Source organism: Carica papaya, chromosome 4 (assembly GCF_054855325.1).
Source record: "Carica papaya isolate Zhongbai chromosome 4, ASM5485532v1, whole genome shotgun sequence".
Classification (NCBI taxonomy): Eukaryota; Viridiplantae; Streptophyta; class Magnoliopsida; order Brassicales; family Caricaceae; genus Carica; species Carica papaya.
The window spans coordinates 19,755,792-19,781,760 of NC_142312.1; the positions used below are offsets into that span (position 1 = coordinate 19,755,792).

Here is a 25,969-nt window from a genome sequence, read left to right on the forward strand (position 1 = left end):
TCTAAATATTTACCGTTGTAATTCTAATATCTGATTTTATCTGAGTTAAATTTTGTTTTAACTTTAAATAAATTTTAAGAATAAAATTTTAAAATTTACTATTATTATATATTTATATGTACATGTCAACGTCCGAGATTCATTTTTCTAATAAGCCACTTTAATGTCAACCCAAATCCAATTAATACAACTAATCCAGTTTAAGCTCTTCTTAAACTCAAATAAGTGTTTAACTAAAATTCAAAACAAATCTTAAGAATAATAATAATAACAATAAAATAGAATCTTAAAGCTACACATAGAGATTAAGCTTAACTCCTTATTGGTTTTTGTCATTTTATAAATATATTTTTAATTTTTTTTTAACTTTTTCAACTGTAAATAATAATATTATTAATTTTGCAGTGAGTTTTATAAATTTCAAACCAAATCAGTAATTATTATTCGAGAACTCAGTTACATTATTTCTCCCATTTCAATTTTTCAAAAAGTTTGAGCTAGACTTATCTATTATTTTTGGATTAATTGATTAAATTAACAATTAACTTTAATAGTTCAACAAATAATTTAATTATAACACACATAATTATAATTTTTTATTTTAAATAAAAAATTTAGAATTACCATATACAATATTACATACTTGGATGAAGTTTGAATTTTTTTTAAGTAAAAAAAAATATAAACGCAGCACTAATGTAACAGCCCCGGAAATTTTAAAATGAAATTTATATTATAAATATCAAATGCGGAAGCGAAGTCAAAATTTGAATAACATCCCTTACACTAAAACCAAAACGTGCTCACAAAATATATAAGATTAAACTAGCTAAAGGAGAAACTTGAAAGTAAAACTACGAATGTGACTATGGAGTCTTTAGGCGTCCCCTTCGTCGTCCTCCTACGGAACCGGCTCAGGAACGATGTCCTCTTGATCTGAAATAATTAAATAAGGAATGAGCTACACTAGCCCAGTAAAGACATCACGATATCTCACCGTCACGGAGGTAAAGGTGGGTAGAAAACACAAAAAAGACCAATGGAGCATAATTTACAACAAATCCTTTTATCGATAATAAAAAATTTACCATTCACTTACCTTGGTGAAATTTATAAAACAGCATACGAAAGCAATAACATCATCATCATCATGAAACCATATATATAAACTGTACAACATAATACCTATCAAACTTTTCGTAATTCAATCGTTACACAACATATTTTTCTCATTTACCAGCCCACTAGTATCCATGGGGATCCATAGGGGTCCCGCTACCCTTTAACCCTTAACACCTGAAATCATATTCCAGGGCCGTCCCCATACCCCGTCCGGTATGGGCGCTAAAACATAGACCTCATTACCCCGTCCGGTATGAGGGTGAAACGGGCCGTCCCCATACCCCGTCCGGTATGGGCGCCAAAATATAGACCTCATTATCCCGTCCGGTATGAGGGTGAAACGGGCCGTCCCCATACCCCGTCCGGTATGGGCGCCAAAACATAGACCTCATTACCCCGTCCGGTATGAGAGTGAAACGGGCCGTCCCCATACCCCGTCCGGTATGGGCGCCAAAACACATAAGATCTCCATACCCCGTCCGATATGGGAGACCACAATCCCGGTAGGGTTCCCTACGGACCCGGTCCGTCCACCATCTCCCAGGATATCTAGTCAGGCTGACCACATTATACCATTACCCATTTACATAATTTTTCATTCTCTTTTTCCTCAGTCAGCATCATTAATCCACATACAAACAAGCAAAACAGTAATTTATGCCAAACAGACAACATAGAGTATCAATATTCCAGTCATTCAACCCATAATCAATAAAACAGTAAAATATGCACACGAAACTATAAAATGAAAACATCAAACCTCATACTGCATTTAAAACTGTAAAACAGGCCAAATAACAGTTAACCGACAAACACACTAGACTCGGGCTCCATTAGCGACCTTAAGCAATTTCACACATTCGTTGATTCATGAAATACCGTTTTATCATTTATTGAACTTTAAAACCGTGATAGGAAATAGAGTGAGGGGTCTTTACACGTTTCGGGGTCTGAACACGGCTTCACAGTGCGCTTGCAGGCTGTCCATAATTTTTCCTGAATTTTTCCCGGGGAACTGAAACGCACTACTGGTACCTGCACGTGTTCCAAAAAATCCCAAATTAGGCCCAGGGCCCCTTTCGGCCAATATCGCAACTCTGGCACGGCGGCTCCGCCGTGCTCCGGCGACGGCGCCGCCGCTTGCGGCGGCAGTTCGCCTCGGGTTGGCCGTTTTCGGTCGTTTCCGGTCGAATTCGACCACACTCGCATTGGTTCCTGCGATAAAACAACACAACGGCCCTCGGGGGGCCGAAAATTTACGTAAAACCGAAGCTTACCGGCGGCGGTGCTCTCAGGTGCGGCGGCTCTCCGGTGAAGTTCGTGTTTTGGTGATTCGGTTCAGATCAACCTGTAGAGAAAAGAATGGTGATCACGGTGATATAAAAATTGCATTAAACGGAGGCCGGGAAGGGCCTCATCGGAGGCAAAAACCGAGAAGGGGCACGGCGGCGCCGCTGGCTTTCGGCCGTGTTTTCCGGCCGTTTGGCCGGGATTTTGGCTCCGATTTGGCCACTAGGGAAATCAGCGTGGAAAAAACGAATCGGGGGTATGAAATTTACCTCGATCGGCGGTCGGAAATCCCTCCGGTGCGGCGGCGGGTGGCGGCGGCCGGCTTCTGGTTCGTCTTCTCCGGCGAGCGGCAGGCGGCTAGGGTTTGTGGTCTGGTGTGGGGGTTCTATTTATAACCCTTTGCCTTTTGATCTCAGCCCTCCATTTTGTTTTAATCTAGGCCGTCCGTTTTTTATTAAATCTGGGCCGTCCGATCGCGCCTACACGGATCGCCAACGTGGCCCGTTTCGGAACGACGTGGTCTTGGCACGTGGCAGGTCCCGGTTGGCCGGGACTGCTGACCGGGCCTGCTGACGTGGCTGCCGACGTGGCTTTTTTTTTTTTTTTTTCGGCCTCTTTCCAGGCGCTACAACTAATCTGTCTTGACCCAAGAATTAGTAACCTGACACAAGAATCTGAATAATTTAATTTTTTTAAAAAAAAAAACCTAAAACCAAAACCTGATTATTATTATTATTATTATTATTATTATTATTAAGAAGTTAAATCCGAGTTATTTATATTAAAAAACAAAAACCGGAACGGAACCGAGGTATTCCGTCCGGTCCAACGGCTTCTCAATCTCTTTATCAAACCTATTCCGCTTAGGCACAGAGCCAGAGACAATTGACAGAGGAAGTTACTTGCGCAGGAAGTAGGACTACTCGCGCACCACAGATCGACATTGCAGCAGCTTAGTGCAGATCATAGGCCGTTGCTACCAAGACAAGTGTTGGGACAGGCATTGCAGTAGGCAAGGGCCATCTGCGCGCGGCTGCTGTTGCAAGGCGGGAGCAGAGAAGAGAGGGAGCAGTTGCAGATCAATGCAACAGTGGACGCCTATAAAACGGTCCCTGATTTTGAGTTTGAGGTGAGGGTGGAGAGGTAGAAGAAAGGAAGAAAAAAAGGAAGGGGTTTCGGTCTAAGACTGAGAGAGAAAAAGGAGTTTTGAGAGATTGAAATAACAGAGATGAAGAGGAGAGCAGAGTCGGGATTTGGGGAAGGGAGAGGGGCAAGAGGAAGACTCTAGGGTTTCGAGAGTGGAGACGGGGCCATTTGAAGGAAGAAAGAGAAGAGAGGGGAGAGAGTAGGGGAACGGTTTTGAAAAAAGAAGAGGAAAAAAGAGGGGGAAACAGAGCAGAGATTAGGGAGAAATTAGAGACGAAAATAGAGGTGATATAGAGGATATTAGAGGCGAGGGCAGAGTGAGAAAGAGAAAACAGAGAGAAAGAAGAGCAGCGAGAGACAGAGAGAAAAATAAAATCAGGAAAAAAAAGGAGAAGACAGAGGTGGTTGGAAGAAGAGATAGGAGTAGATTCAGAGAGGAAACTGTTTTGTGGTAAAGTAATATCTTACCACGTAACAAAAAGCCAGGAGAGGAAGAAGGAAGGTGTGAGCAGATTGGAGAGAAATTAGGTCTGGTTTTTTGGGATATATGTTTATCTCACACAGAGAGGAAGAAGTAATATTTTTTTTTCTCGATTAACTTTCGACATGCTAAATGAACTTGAGAATCAATGGATATTATTTGATATTATATTTCTGCTCTTATGTTTACCATTGGATTATTTTCTGAAATCTGCATGTGCATAGTTTAGTGCTTGTGAAAAGCTACAAAATGATTATCAATCACGTTGCATTATAATATGATGATGTGGTATGTAGCTTGCTGCAAACAGTTTATTCTTGCACAGCCAGTCCCTTTTGTCTTAAATTATTGTATATTGCTGTCGGGTGATTGGGTAATTTATTGAACATAGCTCATTTATGGTTATTTGTGTATGAAGTGCTTGAATAAATCCCAAATGGTCTTCTCTGTTAGTTTTTCCAATTTGATCTCTCATTTTAGGAAATTGTATCCGATCTAGGGGAAAACATTATTATAGAGATAAAAAGGGAAAGTTAGGTTATTAATTTTTGCACTCGTTCTCAGATGCCTTTCTGTCTAAAGTTGACCCTTTAAGCCTGTCAGATATCGCTATGGGCTCATTGTTTTAGTGTCCTAATATTGTCATTACAAAGATTTCATTTACTAGCTTCAAAAGACCTTTCAACATACTGTAATTTATGTATGAGGATTGTTAAATATTTCAATTGTTATCTCTTGACAGGTTGATTGATGCCAATATGGGTTCATATTGCTTACTGTTTAGGACCTTGATGCTTTATAAGTGACACTGTGCAAAGGAAAGGTTTAAACTGATCTTTGTGTAATACTCAAATTGGTAAGTTGCTGAATGTTACTTAGCAACACAAATACATTCATGACTACATCGTATTTCAAAAGAATTAGAATGCGATAGCTGTGTTTATGACAACTTGAAGAAATTTTGAATGTGCACAACACATTTTTGAAAGGGGGCTTCTTATAAAGAAGAGGGGGAAGATATGCTTTTGAAAACTGCATGCTCACATGTGCATATGACTTTATTAGATGCCTTCTTGGAAAATTGACTTTTATATGCATTCACGTGAATATTTGTTTCAAGAAAATATTCTAAGATTCAAGGGCAGAGAAAGTGCTGTACTGTCTTGCTTATAGGTTAATTGACCATGATTATTATGATTCCCAGATTGGAAGTTCATGAGAAGTTAAAAGCGGAAGGTAGAGGGAAAACAGGGAGTAAATCTTATTCCTGTTTATTTGGTTTTGTTCTGTAGGTAATTTAATTTCCCTCTTCTTAAGTTAGCTTGTAAATTATTTAACATATTAGGATTTATTTACTTATGGATGTTATACTCACACACTTTTTGATAGTTAGGGCAAGTAATATAATGCAAATTAGGATAATTCTAATAATTAGTCTATATTATAAGATTGGTTTTAATCTCTGATTTGAAGTAATAATCCTGCTTTTAAAAATATTGTTAGTGACCAAAAATTTTTAACCAAAATTTAAAAGTATATTTTTGGAGTCTTTGCCCCTTCCCACCATTGTTACAATGTCTCTCAGTTCTCATAAATTTCTCTCTATGATTGACCTAGTTCATGCAAGACAATGGGGACAACACTTGCATGGGAATGAACCACTCGCTTCCTTGGCCTTTGAAAGAAGGGGATAAATATATATATTTATTATCCAGATCTTATCTTTATTTGGATTTGATGTGAGGTTTGTGTCTAATTTTGTTCTGAATTTCTATTGTGCGAATCGCCTCTTAATACTGGTTTCTGTTTTTATACACCTGCCTTCTGTCGGTTCTTTTGTATTTTTTTTATCTTCATGTGAGTTTGTATTCTTTTGCATGGCTACTTGCTTGAATAACTGCTTTTATGTTGTCTTTTCTGTTAAATAACCTTGTTTTGGTTTGAGTTTGGTTTCAGACCACTAATGGAGGGAAAGAGATTGAAACTTGATAACCAACCCGTTGCAAGAAGGACAAGACTTAAAGAAGCACAATTTTTCAAGGAGTACTATGAAAGGAGGAGGAAGGAGGATGGAAAGAATGTAGCTAGGCCTAGTGGACAGAGTGAAGACAGAGGGGTTAATGGCAGTAAATTAGGTAGGGTAGGCCTAAAGGGTACAAACATGGAGACTAGAGATTTAGGGCTTAATTGCAAAGGATCTGCTGGTTTAGAGAATCGGGCTAGACGGATTAAGACCAGGGAGAAGGTGACTGATGAGAACAAGGATAGGGTACGTGAAATGAATGCTAAGGATTGTGGGGACTTGAACCCTGAGAAATGTAGGGATGTTATCGTTATTGATGATGATGACAATGGTGATGAAGGTGTTATATTCATTGGTGAGAACTTGGTTGAGAGTACTAGGTCGACTGTTATTAGGAATACTAGTAGGTCAGAAGGTAGTGAGTCCCCAGTATCAGGTGAAAGTAGTGAAGATACTGATGTTGGTGTTGCAGCTGATGCTACTTTTGATGATCATGGGGATATGACTGGTAAGGGGTTGGATAAAGGTGGTGGGTTGAATGTTATTAGTAGGAGTTGTAGTAGGTTAGAGGGTTGCAGGTGCTCACTGTGTATTGAACAGAGAGTTGAAAGGATTAAAGATACAGAAGCTATTGCTGCTGATGCTTCTGGTGATGATGATGATGATTGTGATGAGAATCATGATGATGAAGATGATGATGGTGATGTTGTTTGGGAGGAAGATATGGATGATTTGGAGAGAACGAGCGAAGAAGACAATGATGATTCTGATGATGAGGACTATGCTGTCATGAAAACCATGTACAGAAAAGAGAAATGTAAGCCCAAAAATCATGATGTTAATGGTAGGGACTTCAGTAGTTTAGAAGGTAACAAGCAATCACCAGCAACTACTTTTGATCATCATGATTGTGATGATAATGATCGTATTTGGGAACATGATTTGAATGATTTGGTCACAAGCAGCAAAGAAGAGAATGGTGTTTCCCACAATAATTTTTCTTCTGTCCGGAAAACCGTGTCTAAAAAGAGGAAACATATGCACAAAAGTCATGATATTGTTAAGGTGGTGGTAAACTCCATGTTGGAGGAGGAGGAAATGCTATTCGAAGAGACTGTTGCTTCGGGTGATGTCCTGAAGGAACAAGGAAACCATCCAGAAACTGAGCCAACCCTTCCATTGACGTTTACTTTTCAAATTGATGAGTCAAGTATGTCAAAGAATTCAGATTCCGACAATGAGTTGCATAATCTTTGGGTAGAGATGAACTTTGCTCAACGATCCTTTGAGATTGATTCCCATGCTTGTAATATGGTAGGTTGGCATTTTAAACAAGCAGGAAAAAATCATACCTTTTGTTTATTTATTTGATTTGACTACTTCTAGTAGGTTCTGTAGCTAATTGTATTCTTCTGCAAATTAATTACTTGTACCACTTCTGGTTGAACCTTTTTTCTTTGTTTGGTTTTGGTTTGAAGACAGTATATTATCAATATATAGAAACCTACATGTTGAGCTTTTGGTATGTTATTTGTAAGGAAAAAGAAAAAGAGGGGATTTTTTTGCACATTAAAAATTGCGATCTTGTGAATTTCATGTTGGCCCAGTGTTTGGATAGCTAATTGTATTTTTCTTCAACTTAATTACCTCTATCAGTTTTGGTTGATTTCTTTTTCTCTTTTAATTTTTTTTTTGAAATAAAAGAAATGTATTATTATACACAAAGGTACCAAAGGGGTACCGTCTGTATACAAAATATAGTTACAAGTCAATAAAGTGGTCCATGACAAGTCCAAAATCATCCCAATCTTTGATGTCATGACCTAACAAAATAGAGATAAAAGTGTGAACTCATTTATCTCTAGTGTTTGTAAAATTAGTCTCTATAGCTTCAAATGCTCTCGCTTTTCTTTCCTTCCATACAACTCAAAAAATAATTAGTGGAATAAGTAACAAATGTCTTTTCTTCTAAACGAAACCCGCCCATGCCCACAGCTCTCTACTCACATTATCAGCCATAACCCAATTTAATCCCAACAAACTCAAAACAGTGGCCCAAATGTTTTATGTGGCCGGAAAAGTCAACAATAAGTGGTTGCACGTTTCCTCATCAGATTTGCAGAGGTAGCATCTACTAACCATAGTGCTACCTTTCCTTTTTAGCATGTCAGTAATCAAAATACATTTATTTGCAGTAAATAAGTAAAAAAATGTCATTCTAGGAGGGGCTCTTGTCTTCCATATTTTCTTGAAAGGTGCTGTTTTGCTGCCACTGTTATCACTCATACTAAGAAACTTGTACAACGATTTCACTGAAAAACCTCTCTTCTCATCAAGCTTCGAAACTCTTTACCTCTGTCATCATTCAGCTTCATGCTGTACAAACACAATAACAGATTGCTATAATCATTTATTTCCCAATCCTATAAGATTCTTTTAACTTTTTTCTCTTTTATTTTGGTTTGAAGAAACTTTACTGTCAATAAAGAGAAACTTACGTGTTGACATTTTGGTATGTTATTCTGTAATGAATAAGGAAATGAAAGAGGATTTTATTTTTCCTGCATTAAAAAAGTGTTTTTTTTTTTTAATTTCATTTTGTTTTCCTCAGTATTATGTATGTTCCACTCCAATCAAGCATCAGTTTCCAAGTAAATAGGAAATCAACCCCTTATTCCTTTCTTTGATACGAGTTGATTTTTTCCTCGGGTGTAATATCTTTGGTGTGTGATTAGAAAATAATTTGATTGAACTCTCAAGCTTAGCAAATCTTGGAAACATTAGTTACGCTGGGGTTTCTAGCCATTTTTCTTACATTCCTTTTTAACACAAAAACATTAAAAGCATTCAGGCATGGATTTTGAAATATAACCTGCTTGAGACCTTATGTTCTGCATTGAAGCAAAACGCTCTCTTATTGCCTTGGCGTAAATATCTTATGTGCTGAGCATGTCACCTCAATTCCTTGGTGGTTTTCATTTGCTGCAAGGTGTATTGTGAACGTGACCTCTATCTTTGATTAGCTTGATGTTTATTATTCGATATTGAGCATATTATCATAAATTTCTTGAGGTTTTGATGCATTGGTTCTTAATGTGAATATATTTGTTGAAGTAATTATTGTTGATGATAGTAAAAATTAAATGTATTGACTTAGCAACTATTTACTGATAGATAATTCTATAAATCTGTTTATCTACTGCATATGAAATCTTAACTTTTCTTTACAGATAGACAATCCTATAAATCTATTGTGCTGTAGATTTATAGGATTATCAACTTTTTTCTCAACTTTCTTTGTCTTTCTTTTATTGTGCTGTAGTTTACCATGTAACCCAGATTTGCAGGGTCTGAAGGTTTGAACAGAATTTATTTACTTGTAATTTGGATTAAGAGATTTAATGTAGAACTGATTTTAAAAAATATAACGAGGTTTGAGTATTTTATTTTACTTTTAATACTTATGCTGGTACTTGGTCAAACCGACCAAAGTTTTATTGTTATGTAAAGCAAGGGAAACTATTTTTATGTATCAAGGCCTAATGTGCACTCTGTTATAATGTATGCATGTATGGTTAATGGTGATATATTAGGTGTTTATTTATGTCCGACTTACTGCCCATATTTACAATATTGTAATTTCTTATTTTTATAGACCTTCTACAAAAATTTCCTAGGCTTTTTACTATCATTTCCCGAAGCTTTTAGAGGTTTACTTGCATTCTGTTTGTTTCCACTTGGTCATCTTTCATTTTATCAATATAGGTTGACTCGAGTTATTCATGTTGACGAGCAGGTTGAAAATGAATATGCGGTCTGTTCAGAGGTTGATCTTGATATTGCTACGCTTTGCAGTAAGGGGAGTCATCATCTTATTCTTGATGAAGAGATTGGAGTCAAATGCAAGTATTGCTGTTTCATTCAACAGGAAATCAAGTACATTGTGCCCCCTTTTGTAAGTCAGATAATCCTGTTTTATTTATGATCTATTGACTTGTGAGCTTATTTTCATATGTGATGAATTTTCTAGTAGTAGTCTTATGTACATGTGCGGTTGGAAACTTATTTAGGTTCGTTGTTGAGCACATCCATTTTTTTTCTCAGTATTAATGCTTTTTCATAGCTTGTTGCATAGTAGTAACTTATAATTTGGTTAAGATGGTGTTTGCTGTTGGATTCATATATGATTATTTATAATGTGAATGCAGATGGGGAAAAGGAAGATTTTTTCTTTCTTATTTTTTGGTTTGACCAGTGAGTACAAAAAGTTGATTTTATAGAGTTTTACATTCCTATTTTATCTTCATAATTTTAAGAGTAAATGGCTATACAATAAATAGCAATAATTCCTATAAATATGTAATCAATAGAAATAACTCTTAGAAATATACAGTAATAATTTATGGAAATATGCAGTTAACTATTTGATTCTTTCCATGTACTCTACATAATGCTAGGGATATATTAAATAGGATAGAGAAGGAGAAGGTTGGGTCCAATCCAAGGATAGAACTGATAAAGTAAAAAACATTAGAGAAGATTTTTGTGATGGTGTTCTTGCACCATGCAAACTTTATTGACAATGGTTTTCAATTTAGTTTTCAATCTTTCTTTAGGAAAATGTAGATTCTAATCAAAGTATTTTGCGTACTCTGGAGAATGTCTCAAAATGTTTAATCAAACCTGGGGACAGCATTTCCTGTTATTTATGTGTAAATATTTGGAACTTGTTTTTTCCATATATATAGATATTATATGTTGCAGGACACATATTCTTGGAAAAAACAAGACAAAAGGGATGGTGGCACAGATGGGAACTCTATTTTTGGTGATCTTGGCCGCCAAGATTCTTTCTGCAACTTCCAGTCTGGCATTGATCCCTACACCATCAAGCAAGGTACAGTGTGGGACATGATTCCTGGCGTGAAAGATAGTATGTATCCACATCAAAGGGAAGGTTTTGAATTTATATGGAAGAATATAGCCGGAGGAATCATTCTTGACAAGATGAAAGTCCCACCTCAATTTGATGGTGGAAATGGATGCATTATATCACATGCTCCTGGCACTGGGAAAACTCGACTAACGATAGTTTTTCTACAATCATACATGATGTTGTATCCAAGATGCAGACCAGTCATTGTTGCCCCTCGTAGTATGCTCCTTACATGGGAAGAGGAGTTCATAAAGTGGAGGGTTGGCATTCCTTTTCACAATCTAAACAAATCTGAGTTTTCAGGAGCGGAAAATCAGAAGGTTATTAATTACCTCAGCCAAGCTAGAAAGGGGGTAAGAAGTATAAATGCTATCCGCATGGTGAAATTATATTCTTGGAAGAAGGATGGAGGTGTCCTTGGTGTCAGCTACAGACTTTTTGAAGAACTTGCTGGGGAAGAAGAGAGAGTAAAAGGAAAGGCAAAGAAAGTTAAAGCTCGCCGGAAGGCTAAAGATGAGAAGGTTAGAAAAGTTCTTCTTGAGCTTCCTGGTCTTTTTATCCTGGATGAAGGGCACACACCACGAAATGACCAAACTTATATGTGGAAGGCTTTATCAAATATAAAGACGCAGAAGCGAATCATCCTTTCAGGAACTCCTTTTCAAAATAATTTTGATGAGCTGTTTAATACACTGTGCTTAGTGCTGCCGAAATTTGGAGACACAATCTCTCCTGGAGATGACAAGGATCATAAAAGGCATGCTCGCAAAAGAAGTGAAGCTAAAGGGAAATGGACCTCTCTAACTAGTTCCATGGGAAAATTTTTGGATGTTAAAGCTGACAATCTGAAAGTGATCAGAGATGTAATTGCACCATTTGTGCATGTACATAAAGGTAAAATACTTAAAGACAGTCTTCCTGGATTGAGGCACTCTGTGGTTGTCCTACGCCCAGTTGATTTGCAGAAAAGTCTCCTTGATGGTCTCCAAGGTACAAGAAATACAATTTTGCTGGATTTTCGTGTTTCTTTGGTTTCTGTTCATCCGTCTCTGTTGATTGATTGTCATCCTGAAATGGATCATGGATATATTGATTGGAAGAAGTTAGAAAAATGTAGAATGATTCCTAATGCTGGAGTGAAAACTAAATTTGTGAACGAACTCCTCCATCTCAGTGAGGCCTTGGGCGAAAAAGTCTTAATTTTTGCCCAATATCTTGAGCCATTGACCTTGATAATGGACCAGCTAAGGGATAGAAAGAAATGGACTCAAGGAAAAGAAGTTCTCTATATGGATGGTAAGTATGACATAATGCACCGCCAGACTTTAATCAGCACGTTTAACAATTCAAATGAGGTAAAGGTATTGCTTGCCTCAACAAGAGCATGTTCCGAGGGTATTAATCTAAGTGGAGCTTCAAGAGTTATTTTAATTGATGTTGCATGGAACCCTTCAGTAGAAAGACAAGCTATAAGTCGGGCATACAGGCTTGGGCAGAAAAAAGTTGTTCATGTGTACCATTTGATCACAAGTGGGACGATGGAAGAAGACAAATTTCAGCGACAATCTAATAAACATAGGATGTCTGAGTTGGTGTTCGCTTCTAATGAAACGGGTGGTGAGATGCAGAAGATTGCATCAAATTTTGAGGACAGAATTTTGGAAGAAATGATGCAACATAACAAGCTCAAGGACATGTTTGAGAAGATATACCAGAAGAATGAATCTGATTTAATTGATACTTTTGACTTGATAGCTCAATAATTGATTCTTTTTAGCATAATCAATGACTGATAATCCTCTTGAGATGTTTCGATACTCGAGAAATTTCGAAATTGGTGGGCTATTTTTTGCTGCATTGTGTTTACAACAGTTGCAAAGAAGATAGTTTTGTCTGCTAACACAGCAAAGTTCATGCAAGAAGGATATATACACTAATACATCGTATTGAATAGGGTTGATTCAATCTTTTTGTTTGTTTTTCATAACAAGTAATTTGTGTTGGTAGAGCTTATGCCAGAGAGGCTGTTCCCCTTCTAGCTCATCCCTATCCCTACATGCATGCGTGCACGCACACATCATAACATTATTAATTTCAACACCATATAGCTTTTTTGAAGTTTTTCTGTAAGAATATACACAGCCCCTTTGAAAAATATGTAAATTAATTTATGTATTTCACTATGATTTTCTAAATTTAATTTAATATTATAAAAATAAACCTAATTAAAATATTATAGGTATGTGCTGTATTTAGTAATACAAATGAAAATTCTAGTGTAAGGGCATATGAAAATTTATCAATAAAATAGATAATTAAATAAATAAATAAAGAACATATTTTCATAAATTGATTAAGGAGTGTTAAGCTCAGCATTTGGTTTTAGATTTTGAAATTTAAAGCGCTTTTGCAGCAAAATTAAATAAAATACAAAATTGTTTTTGGTAATAACCAAAATTAAAATTTGTTTTTGATATATTTAAAGTTAAAAATTATAAAAAGTACATTGTACAGTTTTTTTTAGAAAGTATGACTTTTACTACAAAAAAATATATATATATATATATTTAAAATTTTAAAAATCAATTTCACTGGAGGACACAGTTCTTATTTTTCTAAATTGATATTAATTTCTACAATTATTTTTATTAAAAATATTTTAATTAATAACTATTTTAACAATACTTTTAAAATTTATACCACTAATATAAAATTTCAAGACTAAATTAAAATATAAAATTTATATGAAACTAAAAATTAAAATATAATGAAGTAAAATTTACCTTATCACAAATATATATTATGTATAGGAAAAAAAGATCATTACAAAGACAATTATGTAATTATAAATATCAACATAAGTTTTAACAGCATAAACAAACAAAAATATAATTTTAACCATCAATACAAATATTTTAGCAAAATACCTATTTGGTCTGTCGGTTCTTAAGACTGTAAGTGATAAAAGTGTTTTCAACTAATAAAAAATATTTTATGTGTTTGATGAAAATAACTATTGCTAATATTATCATTTTGGATAACATAAACTTTTGTACTTGGTCAAAATAATTATACATATTGAAATAATAAAAAAAAAAGTGTAAAATTATAGTAAGACATTTGAATAATTTTGCTTATTAGTTTTATTTTTTTAATTCGTTAAATTATTTTAACAAATATGCATTTATTAAATTATTTATTTTTGAGTTTAAATATAATTAGATAATTACTACTTGAATTTATTGTGATGTAAAATGATTTTTAAATGTCGAAACAACGAATAAATAATTAAATAAAAGAAAAAAATTAATTTAAATTATTATTTGTACATAATAATTGACTAACTTTTTTTTTTTTAAATTTCGTAATATTTAATAAGTCATATGAATATAAAACTTCATTCATTTCTCTTTAAAATAATAATTTATAACAAATGCATATTGTTAGATTGCAATTTAACCACCAGTAATTTTGGGAAAGGAAAGGAAAAAATAATTACTACTTAATTGCGTTGTTGATAATTTTTTTCTTCTGTAACTTCAAATTTACTCTCTCATATGGGACAAAATAAACTTTTTTTTTTCCTCCTTTTAAAAAAATAAAAAAAGAGAATTTCACTAAATAAGCCAAAATTGCATATACATCATTAGGTATAGCAATAAAATGAGTTTGGAGCGGATTTTGTTAACTTCAAACTTGCCAGCACTTATAACATATAAATCCGAATCTACAACGAATTTAAGTATTTACTTTTATTTTGTACGTATCAAGTTTGCAAGTATTCCAACCATGATCCTAAGAGCTTTTTTTTGGAAGAAGAAAATGTTTTTTTTTTTTTCTTGATCATATACAAGTTATATATATAAGAAACTTTGACGTGGAAATTATTATTTTTTATTGAATTCAACATATGTTACGAAAAGAAAACAATATAAAATTAAAGGTACATAACGTTCTGAAATGATGCAGCCATAACGTGATTGAGAGACCCATTGAAATTTTTTTTAATTCTGTTGATAATTTAATTTTATTATAATTGCCTAGATAATAAATTTATAAATTAAAAAAATACTAAATATTTTATTGATAGAAATAACATAAATTTTACAATATTTAGATAAAATCTCATACCTCAAACTCGTTATGTATTAACTTGTTGAAGCTAATAATTCTTATTTAATTTTTTTCACCTCACGTCCCAAATATTTTTCTTTTCCTCACACTTGTCTGTATTTTTTCTTTTGCCTAAAACTATTTACATGAGTAGAAATGTTATCATTTTTCTTTCAATTCTTTATTGCTGTCGTTCACATTTTTCATATTTATTGCTAATGCTCTTGCGTTTTTCATCTTTATTGTTGTCGTTTCTCTCTTTACTGCTACCGCCTCACCTTTCCCTTTTTATTGTTTAATTAATCCAAGTTTTAATTTCCAACATTAATTAATCAAGTTTAACTATCCAACATCCTCTCTTAAATTTGATTTAACTAATCCCAACATCTTCTTTAACTTGATAAATATAACTACTTTAAGTGGCTTTGTGAAAATATCTGCAATTTGATCTTCAGATGCACGATACTCTACTATGATCTCTTTATATTTCATTAAGTCATGAATGTAATGATATTTGATGTCGATGTATTTGCTACGACCATATAACACTAGATTCTTTGTTAAGGTAATAGCTGACTGATTATCACAATAGATTATTGTTGGGCCATCTTGTCGATGTTCTAACTCATTAAACATCTTTCATAGCCAAACTACTTGAGCAACGCAACTTGCAGCTGCTATATACTCTGCTTCTTCTGTTGAAAACATTACTATTTGTTGTTTTTTAAAGGATCAAGTAAATGCACCTGAACCAAAATTAAACACATAACTTGAAGTATTTTTCTTTTCTTCAGTATCACCTACCCAATCATTACCTGTATACCCAACTAATTCCATCTTGTTAGTCGTTAAATAGAGAATGCCATCATCAAACGTTCCTGTAATATATCTCAATATTCTCTTTGCAGCTTACTAATGAGACTGTCTTGGTAATTCCATAAATCTACTTTCAATTCCAAATCCATAAACAATGTCAGGTCTAGTTATTGTTAAGTACCTCAAACTTCTAATAATTCTCGTAAAATTTGTTGCATCAACAAAATCACCGTTTCCGTCTTTTATAAGCTTTAACATTTCTTCCACTGGTGTTAGTATTGAGTTGCAGGTTTCCATTTATTTAAGATATCTCATGTATATTTTGTCACGGACCACACCTCGTCTTATAGGATAATGACCAAAGCATATTTCTTTAAATCATATAGACTCAAGTTAAGTAAAATAACTTAACTTTATTAATAATAAAAGAGTCACAAAAGCATTACATTCTTTAAATATAAAATATAAATATATGTACGATACTCTAAATTTTCTTACTTAAATTACTAAATAAAAATACGAAACAATAACCTTAATATTAGGGTCTAGGCTTCAGAGATTTCCTTCGTATCACCGCTCACTCTGCAGCTGTATCTTCTGTATCTTGAGGGTGATAGGAGGGGTGAGATAAAATATCCTAATAATCGATATTATGAAATCACAATATAATACATGTAGTATATAGCTTATTTACACACAACAGAACATATATAATATAATCTTTCCAAACCAGATACGAATCAGAAGACGAAAGCACAAATCATAATGCATGTTGTATACTTCATCACTATTATGGAGGATCAATCAGTTACCATATATTATGCATAGACATAGATACTTATCACTAGTTTTTCATGTACCCGAATACGGAACAACATACATGAGTACCTTGAAACACTGCTACCCCCTAAAAAGGAATGGTTAGGACACGTAGATCAGATTGTTTTTTTCATATACTCGAACATAGAATGGTTATATATGGGTACACACTTATCATTTTGCCAATACACCTAAACACGGAACGGTTATGTATGCCTAGATTAAACCCTAGCATAATGTAGGTGCTTTTGGATAACTTCTTTCTATAATGAGTTATGCACACATATCAAAATTACATTTTGAAAACACAAAGTGAAATAACATTTATAACGAAGTAAAATTTTAATAAATACTTACTTAAAAAATACGGAAGATAAATTAAACATGTGCACATTTTTATACTGAAAATACATAAAATACTTCAAAACTATATAGGCTATGAATTCATAATATCCATTTACCTTAGCTCCTTAGCAGTCCTAGTCTTAATTCCGGCAGAGTTTTGGCTTTATTTATGATTTTTTCCTCTAAAAAAATTTGGCTGAGTTTCGAGATGATTTTGATCACTTTCTTGACTCAAAAATATCCAACACAATACTCAAAACTAATCCTAAAAATCAAAGAGAAATCAAACTTCAAAACTTAAAAAAAAGCTTACCTTTCTAACGGTTTATAGCTTCCTTTTTATCGTGAGCCTTATTCTTCTTTTCTTCCTCTTTCTCTGCTCTCACAAATTTAGCAGAGTTTTTCCAAAGTTTTTTATCTAAAACCTCAAAATACTCTCAAATATCACTCACTTTGTACTCCTTTTTCTTCCTTCGCCTCTATGCTTCTTACTATTTTTTCTCATTCGGAATGTCTCTTCCTCCCTTCTCCTATCTCCTATTTATAGGAGTGGGGAGCCACGAGGGAAAAGTTGCCACCATTCTGTCTTACTATTTCATCTAAAAATTATTACTTTCCATCATATCACTTCACTTAAAAGGTTACCATTCTTCACATGTCGTTTTACCTAAAAAGTCTTTTAATATGCCACTTCATCTAAAATACTACTACTTTTCACATGCCGTTTTATTTTAAAAAAACCTTTCACATGTCACTTCATTTGTCATTTTTTGTTATATCATTTGGTCTAATAGTTATCACTTTTCATTATACCACTTCATTTAAAATATTCTCACTTTTTTTCATGTCTCTTTATGCTTATTCTAGCTCCTTCATCCTTATCCATTCTTTTTCTGTTTAACTCTACACTATGTTCTTAACCTAATTATATATTTTCAAACACATGCAAAGTTAAATTAAATATATCAAATATAAAAAATTAACTTAGAAGTATTTTCAAGATATTACATATTTCTTTTGAGAAATGAATATACTTTTATTTGTTTAATTGACCTCAATACCTAAAAAGTAAGACATTGACCCCATATCTGTCATATCAAAGTGAGCAATCATATCCTCCCCGAATTCTTACATAAGTATTGAATTATTGCTTGTGAAGATCAAATCATCCACATAAAGGCAAACAACAACAAATTTCCATCCTTGTTTGTTTTGATATACATAGTATGTTCATACGGACACAATTTAGAAACCATTATCAAGAAATAGGTGTCAATACTAGTGTACCATGCCTTTGGCGCTTGTTTAAGCCCATATAAAGCCTTTTTCAATTGATAAACTTTATCTTTGTCTCATTTCTTTTCATAACCAGGTGGTTGTTCAACGTACACTTCTTCTTCGAGTACACCGTTTAGAAGCACTGACTTCACATCCATTTGATATATTTTTCAACAATTTTGGTAGCAAATGAAATAATCATATGCACAATATCCAATCTAGTAACATGAGTAAATACTTTAAAGTAATCAATACTTGACTTTTGTTTGTATCCTTTTACAACTAGCCTCGCTTTAAACTGTTCCACTTCTCTATTAGGCATATACTTCATTTTGTACACCCATTTGACTCAAATTGGCTTCTTCCTATTCGGTAAAATAGTTTCTCATGTATTATTCTTTTCAATAGCAAAAATTTCTTCATCCATCACTATAATCCACTGATCATCGTTAGACACTTCTTTGTACACTATTGGATTATAATCTGCAAAGGAAGCATAATGAACATCTCCATCATCATCGGGATCATTACTGACTTCATAATTTTTTAAATAGGTAGGTGGATGATGATCTCATTGTGAACGTCATAGTACAGGAAGAGATAACGCTTCCGAAGGGACACCAGATGATTCTTCAAAAACTGGAGGAAAGGACTGCACACCAGTGCGATTAATTATTTTTATTTCATTGTTTATGAACACTGGAACTGATAGTGATCTTTTTTCCTCTTCGGACCATTCTGATACTCCATCTTCATAAAAATAACATCACAGCTAATGATTAACTTTTGGGTCTTTGGGTTATACAACTTGTAGCCCTTTATTTCTATACTGTAACCAATGAATATGCATTTGTCCACTTTGTCATAAAGTTCCTTTCTTAACTTATATGGCACATGTGAATAAGCAATACAACCAAACACCCTCATATGACTTAAATTAGGCTTTTTTCCGTTCCATACTTCTTGTGGTGTTTTATCACAAACATTTTTAACAGGACATATGTTCAAAATATTAATTGCACAAGCAACAGTTTCTTCCCAAAAACTCTTAAGTAACTTCTTACAATGTATCATGTTTCTCACCATGTCCATAATGGTTTTATTTTTTCTTTCTACCACTCTGTTTTGTTGAGTAGTGTACCTAGTCATTAACTGATGCTTAATTCTATGTTTTCTCAAGAACTCATCACAAACAATATATTACGTGCCTCCATCAGTTCTTAAAGTTTTGAAAGAGTAACAACTTTGTCTTTCAATACATGTCACAAAATTCTTAACTATTCCACATGCATCTGATTTATGCTTTAAAAAATACACATGTTTTTCTACTAAAATCATCAAAGAAAGTAATAAAGTACTTGTTACCTCTATTAGAAGGAACATCCAAATAGCATTAGTCTGAATGCACAAGCTCGAGTTGACTTTTGGCTCTCTATGCCTACTTTATAGGGAATGGATCTTTGTGCTTCTTTCCCAAGACACAATGTTCACAAAGTTGGTCAGGAACTTAAATAGTTGGTAAGCCTGAAACCCCCATTTATTTGTAAGAAATTTTATGCTCTTAAAATTTAAGTACCTGAGCTACATATACCATAGCCAATTATCATCGAGAAACATAGAATTACAGTGAAAGACATTACTAAAATTGATCTGCATCAGAAATAAACAGTTGGATGACATTTTTGTCTTCAGGATCATTCCTTTCTTTGTATCAATTAAAGTGCACCCATGTTTGTTGAAACACAAATCATAACATTTTTCTGCTAATTGTCCCACGTTTAATAGGCTTTGACAAATAGTAAGAGCATAGTAAACTTCATAAATATAATATGCAGACTCATTCTTCATTTTAATGGCGATTTTCCCTTTTCCTAAAATTAGGACTTCATGGTTGTCGCTTAGTTTCACTATCGAACAAAACAATTCATCTAACTCAGAGAATACTTTGTTGATTTTTTTAACGTGTGGGCTTAATTTGGACCTTAGTATGCATATTAGGCTGTCAATTTAATGGGCTCGTTTAAAAATGATCAAATATGGTTAAATAATCGGATTTAAGTATGAGCTTATAATTTATACATATCATTTTTGTAATATTCTCATTGTATGATAGGCAAAATGAAAATTATAAAAGTTAGTCGATATAAAAGACGGTTATGGTCCCCGAATCAAAAGATTGTCATTTTGTTTTTCTGAAATCCCATCATAAAAAAAATAGTTTCAAGGCGCTGTATTGATTCAGAAGATCTTACGCAATGGATTCAGATATGCTTTCAATTATATTTTTCTTTAATTCAGTTCAAGGATACATGTTTAATTTTTTATAAATTTATGGATTTGAAAAGAAATAATGTTCTAACAATTGGCATCAGAGCCATTTCTCGTATTGAATTTTTTGATAAAGTTTTTTTTGTTTTTTGTTATGTAATTTTGGATTTTAAATTCAAAACTTTAGATTTTGAATTAAAAATTTTAGAGTTTGGATTTGTTTTTATTTAGTTGAACATATATATATATATATATATTAAGAAATATATATTAAGAAATTAAGTATTGTATATGTATATATATATTTTAAGCATGTATGTATATATATATATATATAATAGAGTTGCGACCGACCGCCACCGCATGAGAAAGAAAATTTGGCAGTTTACAACCATTCGACTACCAAATTTAGTCCGTAACGGCTAAACTAAATTTAGTTTAAAAATATTTAAAAGGCAGCCGTTACAGATTGTATGAATTTAATTTACTATTTAATTTTTAAAAAAAATTAAAAGGGTAAGAGTTTTGGGTTTGATGGATTGTTTATGTTTAAGTTTTAAAAATTACAATTATGTGGGCTTGGTCCACAAGAAGAGAAAATGTCCAATCGGCTAGCCCAAAACCCAGGCCCATTTGGGATGGGCCAATCCAGTCCAGACTCAACTCGGCTCGGACCAGATGGGTGTTGACCCAACCCAGTCAACGATCAATGCTTGATCGGTCAATGGTCAATGCTTGATCGATCAACGGTCAATGCTTGATCAATCAACGGTCAACTTTTGAAAAAAAAATAAAGAGTATTTTTTGGTCATTTTATGGTTGATTTTCTTCCTAATTCAATTTAAATTTGGTTTTAATTTTGAATTTTAATATTGGTATGTGCATATACATATTGAAATAGCTTAATTTACACAACATGTCACGAAAATGATCTCTCTTATGGATAATTTATTTATTTCATAATGTACACAGTTGTATGGGTATAATTTATGTGAATGTTAATTAGCCTAAAAGAAGGTTAATATTTAATATTATTACATTCTATTTTTATGGTAATGAATATGTGACAGTTATTCAATATGACATGTGAACTTTAAATCATGTCAAAGGTTTGATGTATTTCTATTGTCTGTATTTAATTTCTGTTACAAGGTACTACTTACAAGTTAATATTCTGTCCAAAGATAGAGTGTTAATGGAGTGTTTGGTATCTTAAGATGGGAATATATCTTTATTTAAAATTCATTATTAAATTTTATAATTTATAGTTTTATCTGAGTATTAATTAAATTATTTTGGTATGTTTTCTGTTCAGCTTCCTTTTCTACTGGAAGTATCACCGCAAATATTAATTATATCCCAATGTTGAACGGCACAAATTTCAAGCAATGGAATAATAGTGTTCGATTTGTGCTTGGAGTTATGGATATGGATTGGGCTTTACAGGTTGATCAACCCGATCTGATTACTCCTAATAGCACCCCTAAGGAAAAGAAGGAGTTTGGAAGATGGGATCGGTTAAACGTATGAGTATGTTGGTTATGGAATAAGCTATTCTAGAGATTTTTCGAAGCACTATGTCCGATGAGATCATAACAGCTAGAGATTTTTCCTATTCTCTATAACAACATTTCACTAGAAGTGATAAGGTCGAAGCATGTACACTTATGTCGACTCTTGTTTCCATGAGCTATAAAGGAAATAGAAACATTAGAGAGCACATAATGGAGATGTCACATGTGCATGTAAAGCTCAAAGCACTTAGAGTGGAATTGTTAAAAGAAGTACTTATGTATTTTATTTTGATTTCTCTTCCGCTACAGTTTAATCATTTAAAGGTGACATACAACTGTCAGAAAGAATCTTAAAATCTGAATGAACTCATTTCACATTGTGTTCAAGATGAGGAAATGTTCAAGTATGATAGGACAGAGAGTGCTCATTTAGCAATGATCCCAAAGAATAAAAAAAACAAGAAAAAGTAAATAGGTAAATCTGTTGCGGTCCTAGTACAATAAAAGAAACAACACAAGGCTTAGACAGAAAATGTTTGTTTCTTCTGTAAAGCTCCGGGACACCAGAAGAAGCAATGCGTTAACTATCATACGTGGCGCGTAAAGAAAGGGTTGCCTCTATTGCCACAAGCCAAGTGATGGTGCCATATTCATTTATGTGGGTGATGGCAAACCAGTCGAGGTGGAAGTAATTAGAAAATTTAGATTGTTGTTAAGGACTAAATTTTATTTAGATTTAGAAGAGACTTTTATTGTACCATCATTTAGATGAAATGTGATTTCAATTTCTGTTTGGAAAAATTTGGTTATTCATGTTCATTTGGAAATTAAAAATTTAGTATTTTTCTTAATTCAAATTTGGTTGATTTTGGTTCTTTATCAGTGCATGATAATCTTTATTTGCTTGATACAATTGCTTTTTATAGTGAATCCTTACATGTTGGTATAAGAGGTATAATGAGAAAATTAACCAATGAGGACTCTGCTTCTTTATGGTATAAGAGATTATATCACATCTCCCAAAGGAGAATTGAGAGACTTATGTCAGACAAAATTCTAGCTCCCCTTGACTTTTCAAATTTTGATAGATGTGTTCATTGTATCAAGGAAAAACAGATAAACATTAAGAGATTAGGTGCCAACAGAACTATGGACATATTAGAACTCATTCATATAGATATTTGTGGACCATTTCCTATGGCTTCTTGGAATGGTCAACAATATTTCATAACGTTCATAAATGATTATTCAAGATATGGCTACCTATATTTCATTCATGAAAAGTCCGAGTCTCTATATATGTTTAAAAGTATTAAAGCAGAAGTTAAAAATCAACTTAACAAAAGGATTAAGACTGTTAGATCTGACTGTGGTGGTGAATATAATAGTAGATCTGACAGATCAGGTGAACAGTGTTCAGGGCCGTTTGCTCGATTTCTAGAGGAATGCGGTATCGTCCTACAGTACACTATACCAGGTTCTTCTAGTATGAATGGTGTTGTTGAATGGAAAAATAGAATACTTAAGGATATGATAAGGAATATGATTAGTCATTTTATCTTACTTGAATCACTATGGGGAGAAGCATTAAAGACCGTAACTTATTTACTCAACAGAGTTCCAACTAAAGCAACTACAAAGACCCCTTATGAGCTTTGGATGGGCAACAAGCTTAGTTTGAGATATTTACACATTTGGAGATGTCCAGCTAAGACTAAGCCTTATAGGTCATAGGAAAAGAAACTGGATTCCAAGACAGTTAGTTGTTATTTTGTTGGTTATTCTAAGTGATATAGGGGTTACAAATTTTATGATCTCACTGTTAAAATAATTTTTTAGACGAAAAATGTCCATTTCTTTGAGAATGTTGAGTTCATGGGGGAGAAAGAGTTCGCGACCTTGTTTTTGAAGAGGAATGGGTCAATATTCCTATTCCCTCAGGTGCTCTTGACAATGATCAGTATCAAGTTCTTATACCTAACAATGTCATAGTATCTCCCATTCCTATTCAGGAAATTATTTCTGAAGCACAAACTTCACACCCTCAAGAACTTACGTCATTAAAAAGATCAACAAGAGAGAGAAAAAGTGTAATACCAGATGATTATATTGTATATCTCCAAGAACATGAGTTTGACATTGGCATGGTAGAAGATGATCCTATCAACTTCTGTCAAGCCATGGAAAGTTCTAACTCTCGTAGGTGGATTGATGCCATGAATGAAGAAATAAAATCCATGAAGGATAATGACGTTTGGGATCTTGTCCCATTGCCTACGGATGCGAAATTCATTGGTTGCAAATGAATATTTAAGATCAAGAGGGATTCGAAAGCTAATGTGGAGAGGTACAAGACCCGTCTTATCGCTAAAAGCTTTACATAAAAAGAAGGCATCGATTACAAAGAGATTTTCTCTCCGATTTCATTGAAATAATCTTTCAGGACTATAATAACTTTAGTGGCACATTTCCATCTTGAGTTACATCAGATGGATATTAAAACAACATTTCTCAACGGTGACATTGATGAGATGATTTATATGGTGCAACCAGAAAACTTTATATCTGAAGATGCACAGCAAATGGTTTGCAAACTAAAGAAATCCATCTATGAACTTAAACATGCTTCCTGTCAATGGTATCACAAATTTCATCAAGTCTTCATCTTGTTTGGTTTTGAGATTAATTTATTAGAAGATTGTGTATACTATAAGTTTAGTGAGAGTAAATATATTTTTTCTGGTTTTATATGTCGATGACATATTACTTGCTAACAGTGATATAAGCTTATTATACGAAACCAAGAGATTTATGACAACGAAATTTGAGATGAAAGATCTTGGGGATGCCTCTTTTGTATTAGGGATCCAGATATACTAAGATCGCTCTCGAAGTATTCTTGGATTATCATAGAAGAGCTATATCGAAAAGGTTCTTAAAAAGTTTAACATACAGGATTGTAAACTAGGAGACACCCCTATGTCTAAAGGAGATAAGTTTACTCTAAGTCAATGCCCCAAGAATAATTTAGAGATTACGGAGATGCAAAAGATTCCTTATGCTTCTACTGTAGGGAATCTTATGTATGCACAAGTTTGTACGCGTCTAAATATTGCATACATTGTTGGAATGTTAGGTATATATTTAAGCAATACAGGTATGGATCATTAGAAAGTAGCCAAATGTGTCATGCAGTATCTACAGAAAATAAAAGATTATATGTTCACATACAGGAGGTCAAATTAGTTGGAAATCGTTGATTATTCTGATTCTGATTTTGCCATCTGTTAAGACAGTAAAAAATCTACATCATGGTATATTTACTTGCTTACTGGGGGAGCTAGTTCCTAGAAGAGTGCTAAACAAACACTTATAACTTCTTCTACTATGGCAGTAGAGTTTGTAACTTATTATGAGGCATCCAATCATGGAATATGATTGCAAATTTTTGTCACTAGACTACGTATTGTTAATGGCATAGAAAGACCATTAAAGTTATTTTGTGACAATAAATCTGTAGTTATGTATTCCAACAACAACAGGAATTCGACAAAATCAAAGCATACAGATATTAAGTTCCTTATTGTTAAAGAAAGAGTTCAGAGTAAACAGATATCGATAGAGCACATTGGAACAAACTCTATGATTACGGATCCACTCACTAAGAGATTACCACCTAAGGTCTTTCATGAGCACACTGCTCATGTGGGTGTTGTATTTCTAAATTATGTGTAGTTTCAATGGGAGTCTTGTACCATAGTTTCATTTATTTTGTAAGGCATGTCACAAATTATGTACTTTAGCTCAGTTTATAAATA

At 33.5% G+C, this 25,969-nt stretch overlaps 1 protein-coding gene across 11 annotated transcripts; it reads left to right on the top strand.

Moving 5' to 3' along the window:
• The first annotated feature begins 3,947 nt into the window (after positions 1–3,947).
• Positions 3,948–13,006, top strand: LOC110812586 (SNF2 domain-containing protein CLASSY 3). 11 transcript variants are annotated; one of them, XM_088218049.1, is made up of 6 exons: positions 3,990–4,895; positions 5,244–5,331; positions 5,657–5,783; positions 5,996–7,376; positions 9,859–10,017; positions 10,827–13,006. In XM_088218049.1, the coding sequence occupies exons 4-6, from the start codon at positions 6,003–6,005 to the stop codon at positions 12,759–12,761; spliced, it is 3,468 nt and encodes a 1,155-aa protein (XP_088074175.1). In that variant the 5' UTR covers positions 3,990–4,895; positions 5,244–5,331; positions 5,657–5,783; positions 5,996–6,002; the 3' UTR covers positions 12,762–13,006. The 11 variants fall into 11 exon arrangements, with proteins under 11 accessions (XP_088074176.1, XP_088074182.1, XP_088074183.1 ...); XM_088218050.1 differs by having other exon boundaries at positions 3,948–4,086; positions 4,782–4,895; positions 5,244–7,376; XM_088218056.1 differs by lacking the exon at positions 5,244–5,331 and having other exon boundaries at positions 3,948–4,086; positions 4,782–4,895; positions 5,657–7,376.
• Positions 13,007–25,969: the final 12,963 nt, after the last annotated feature.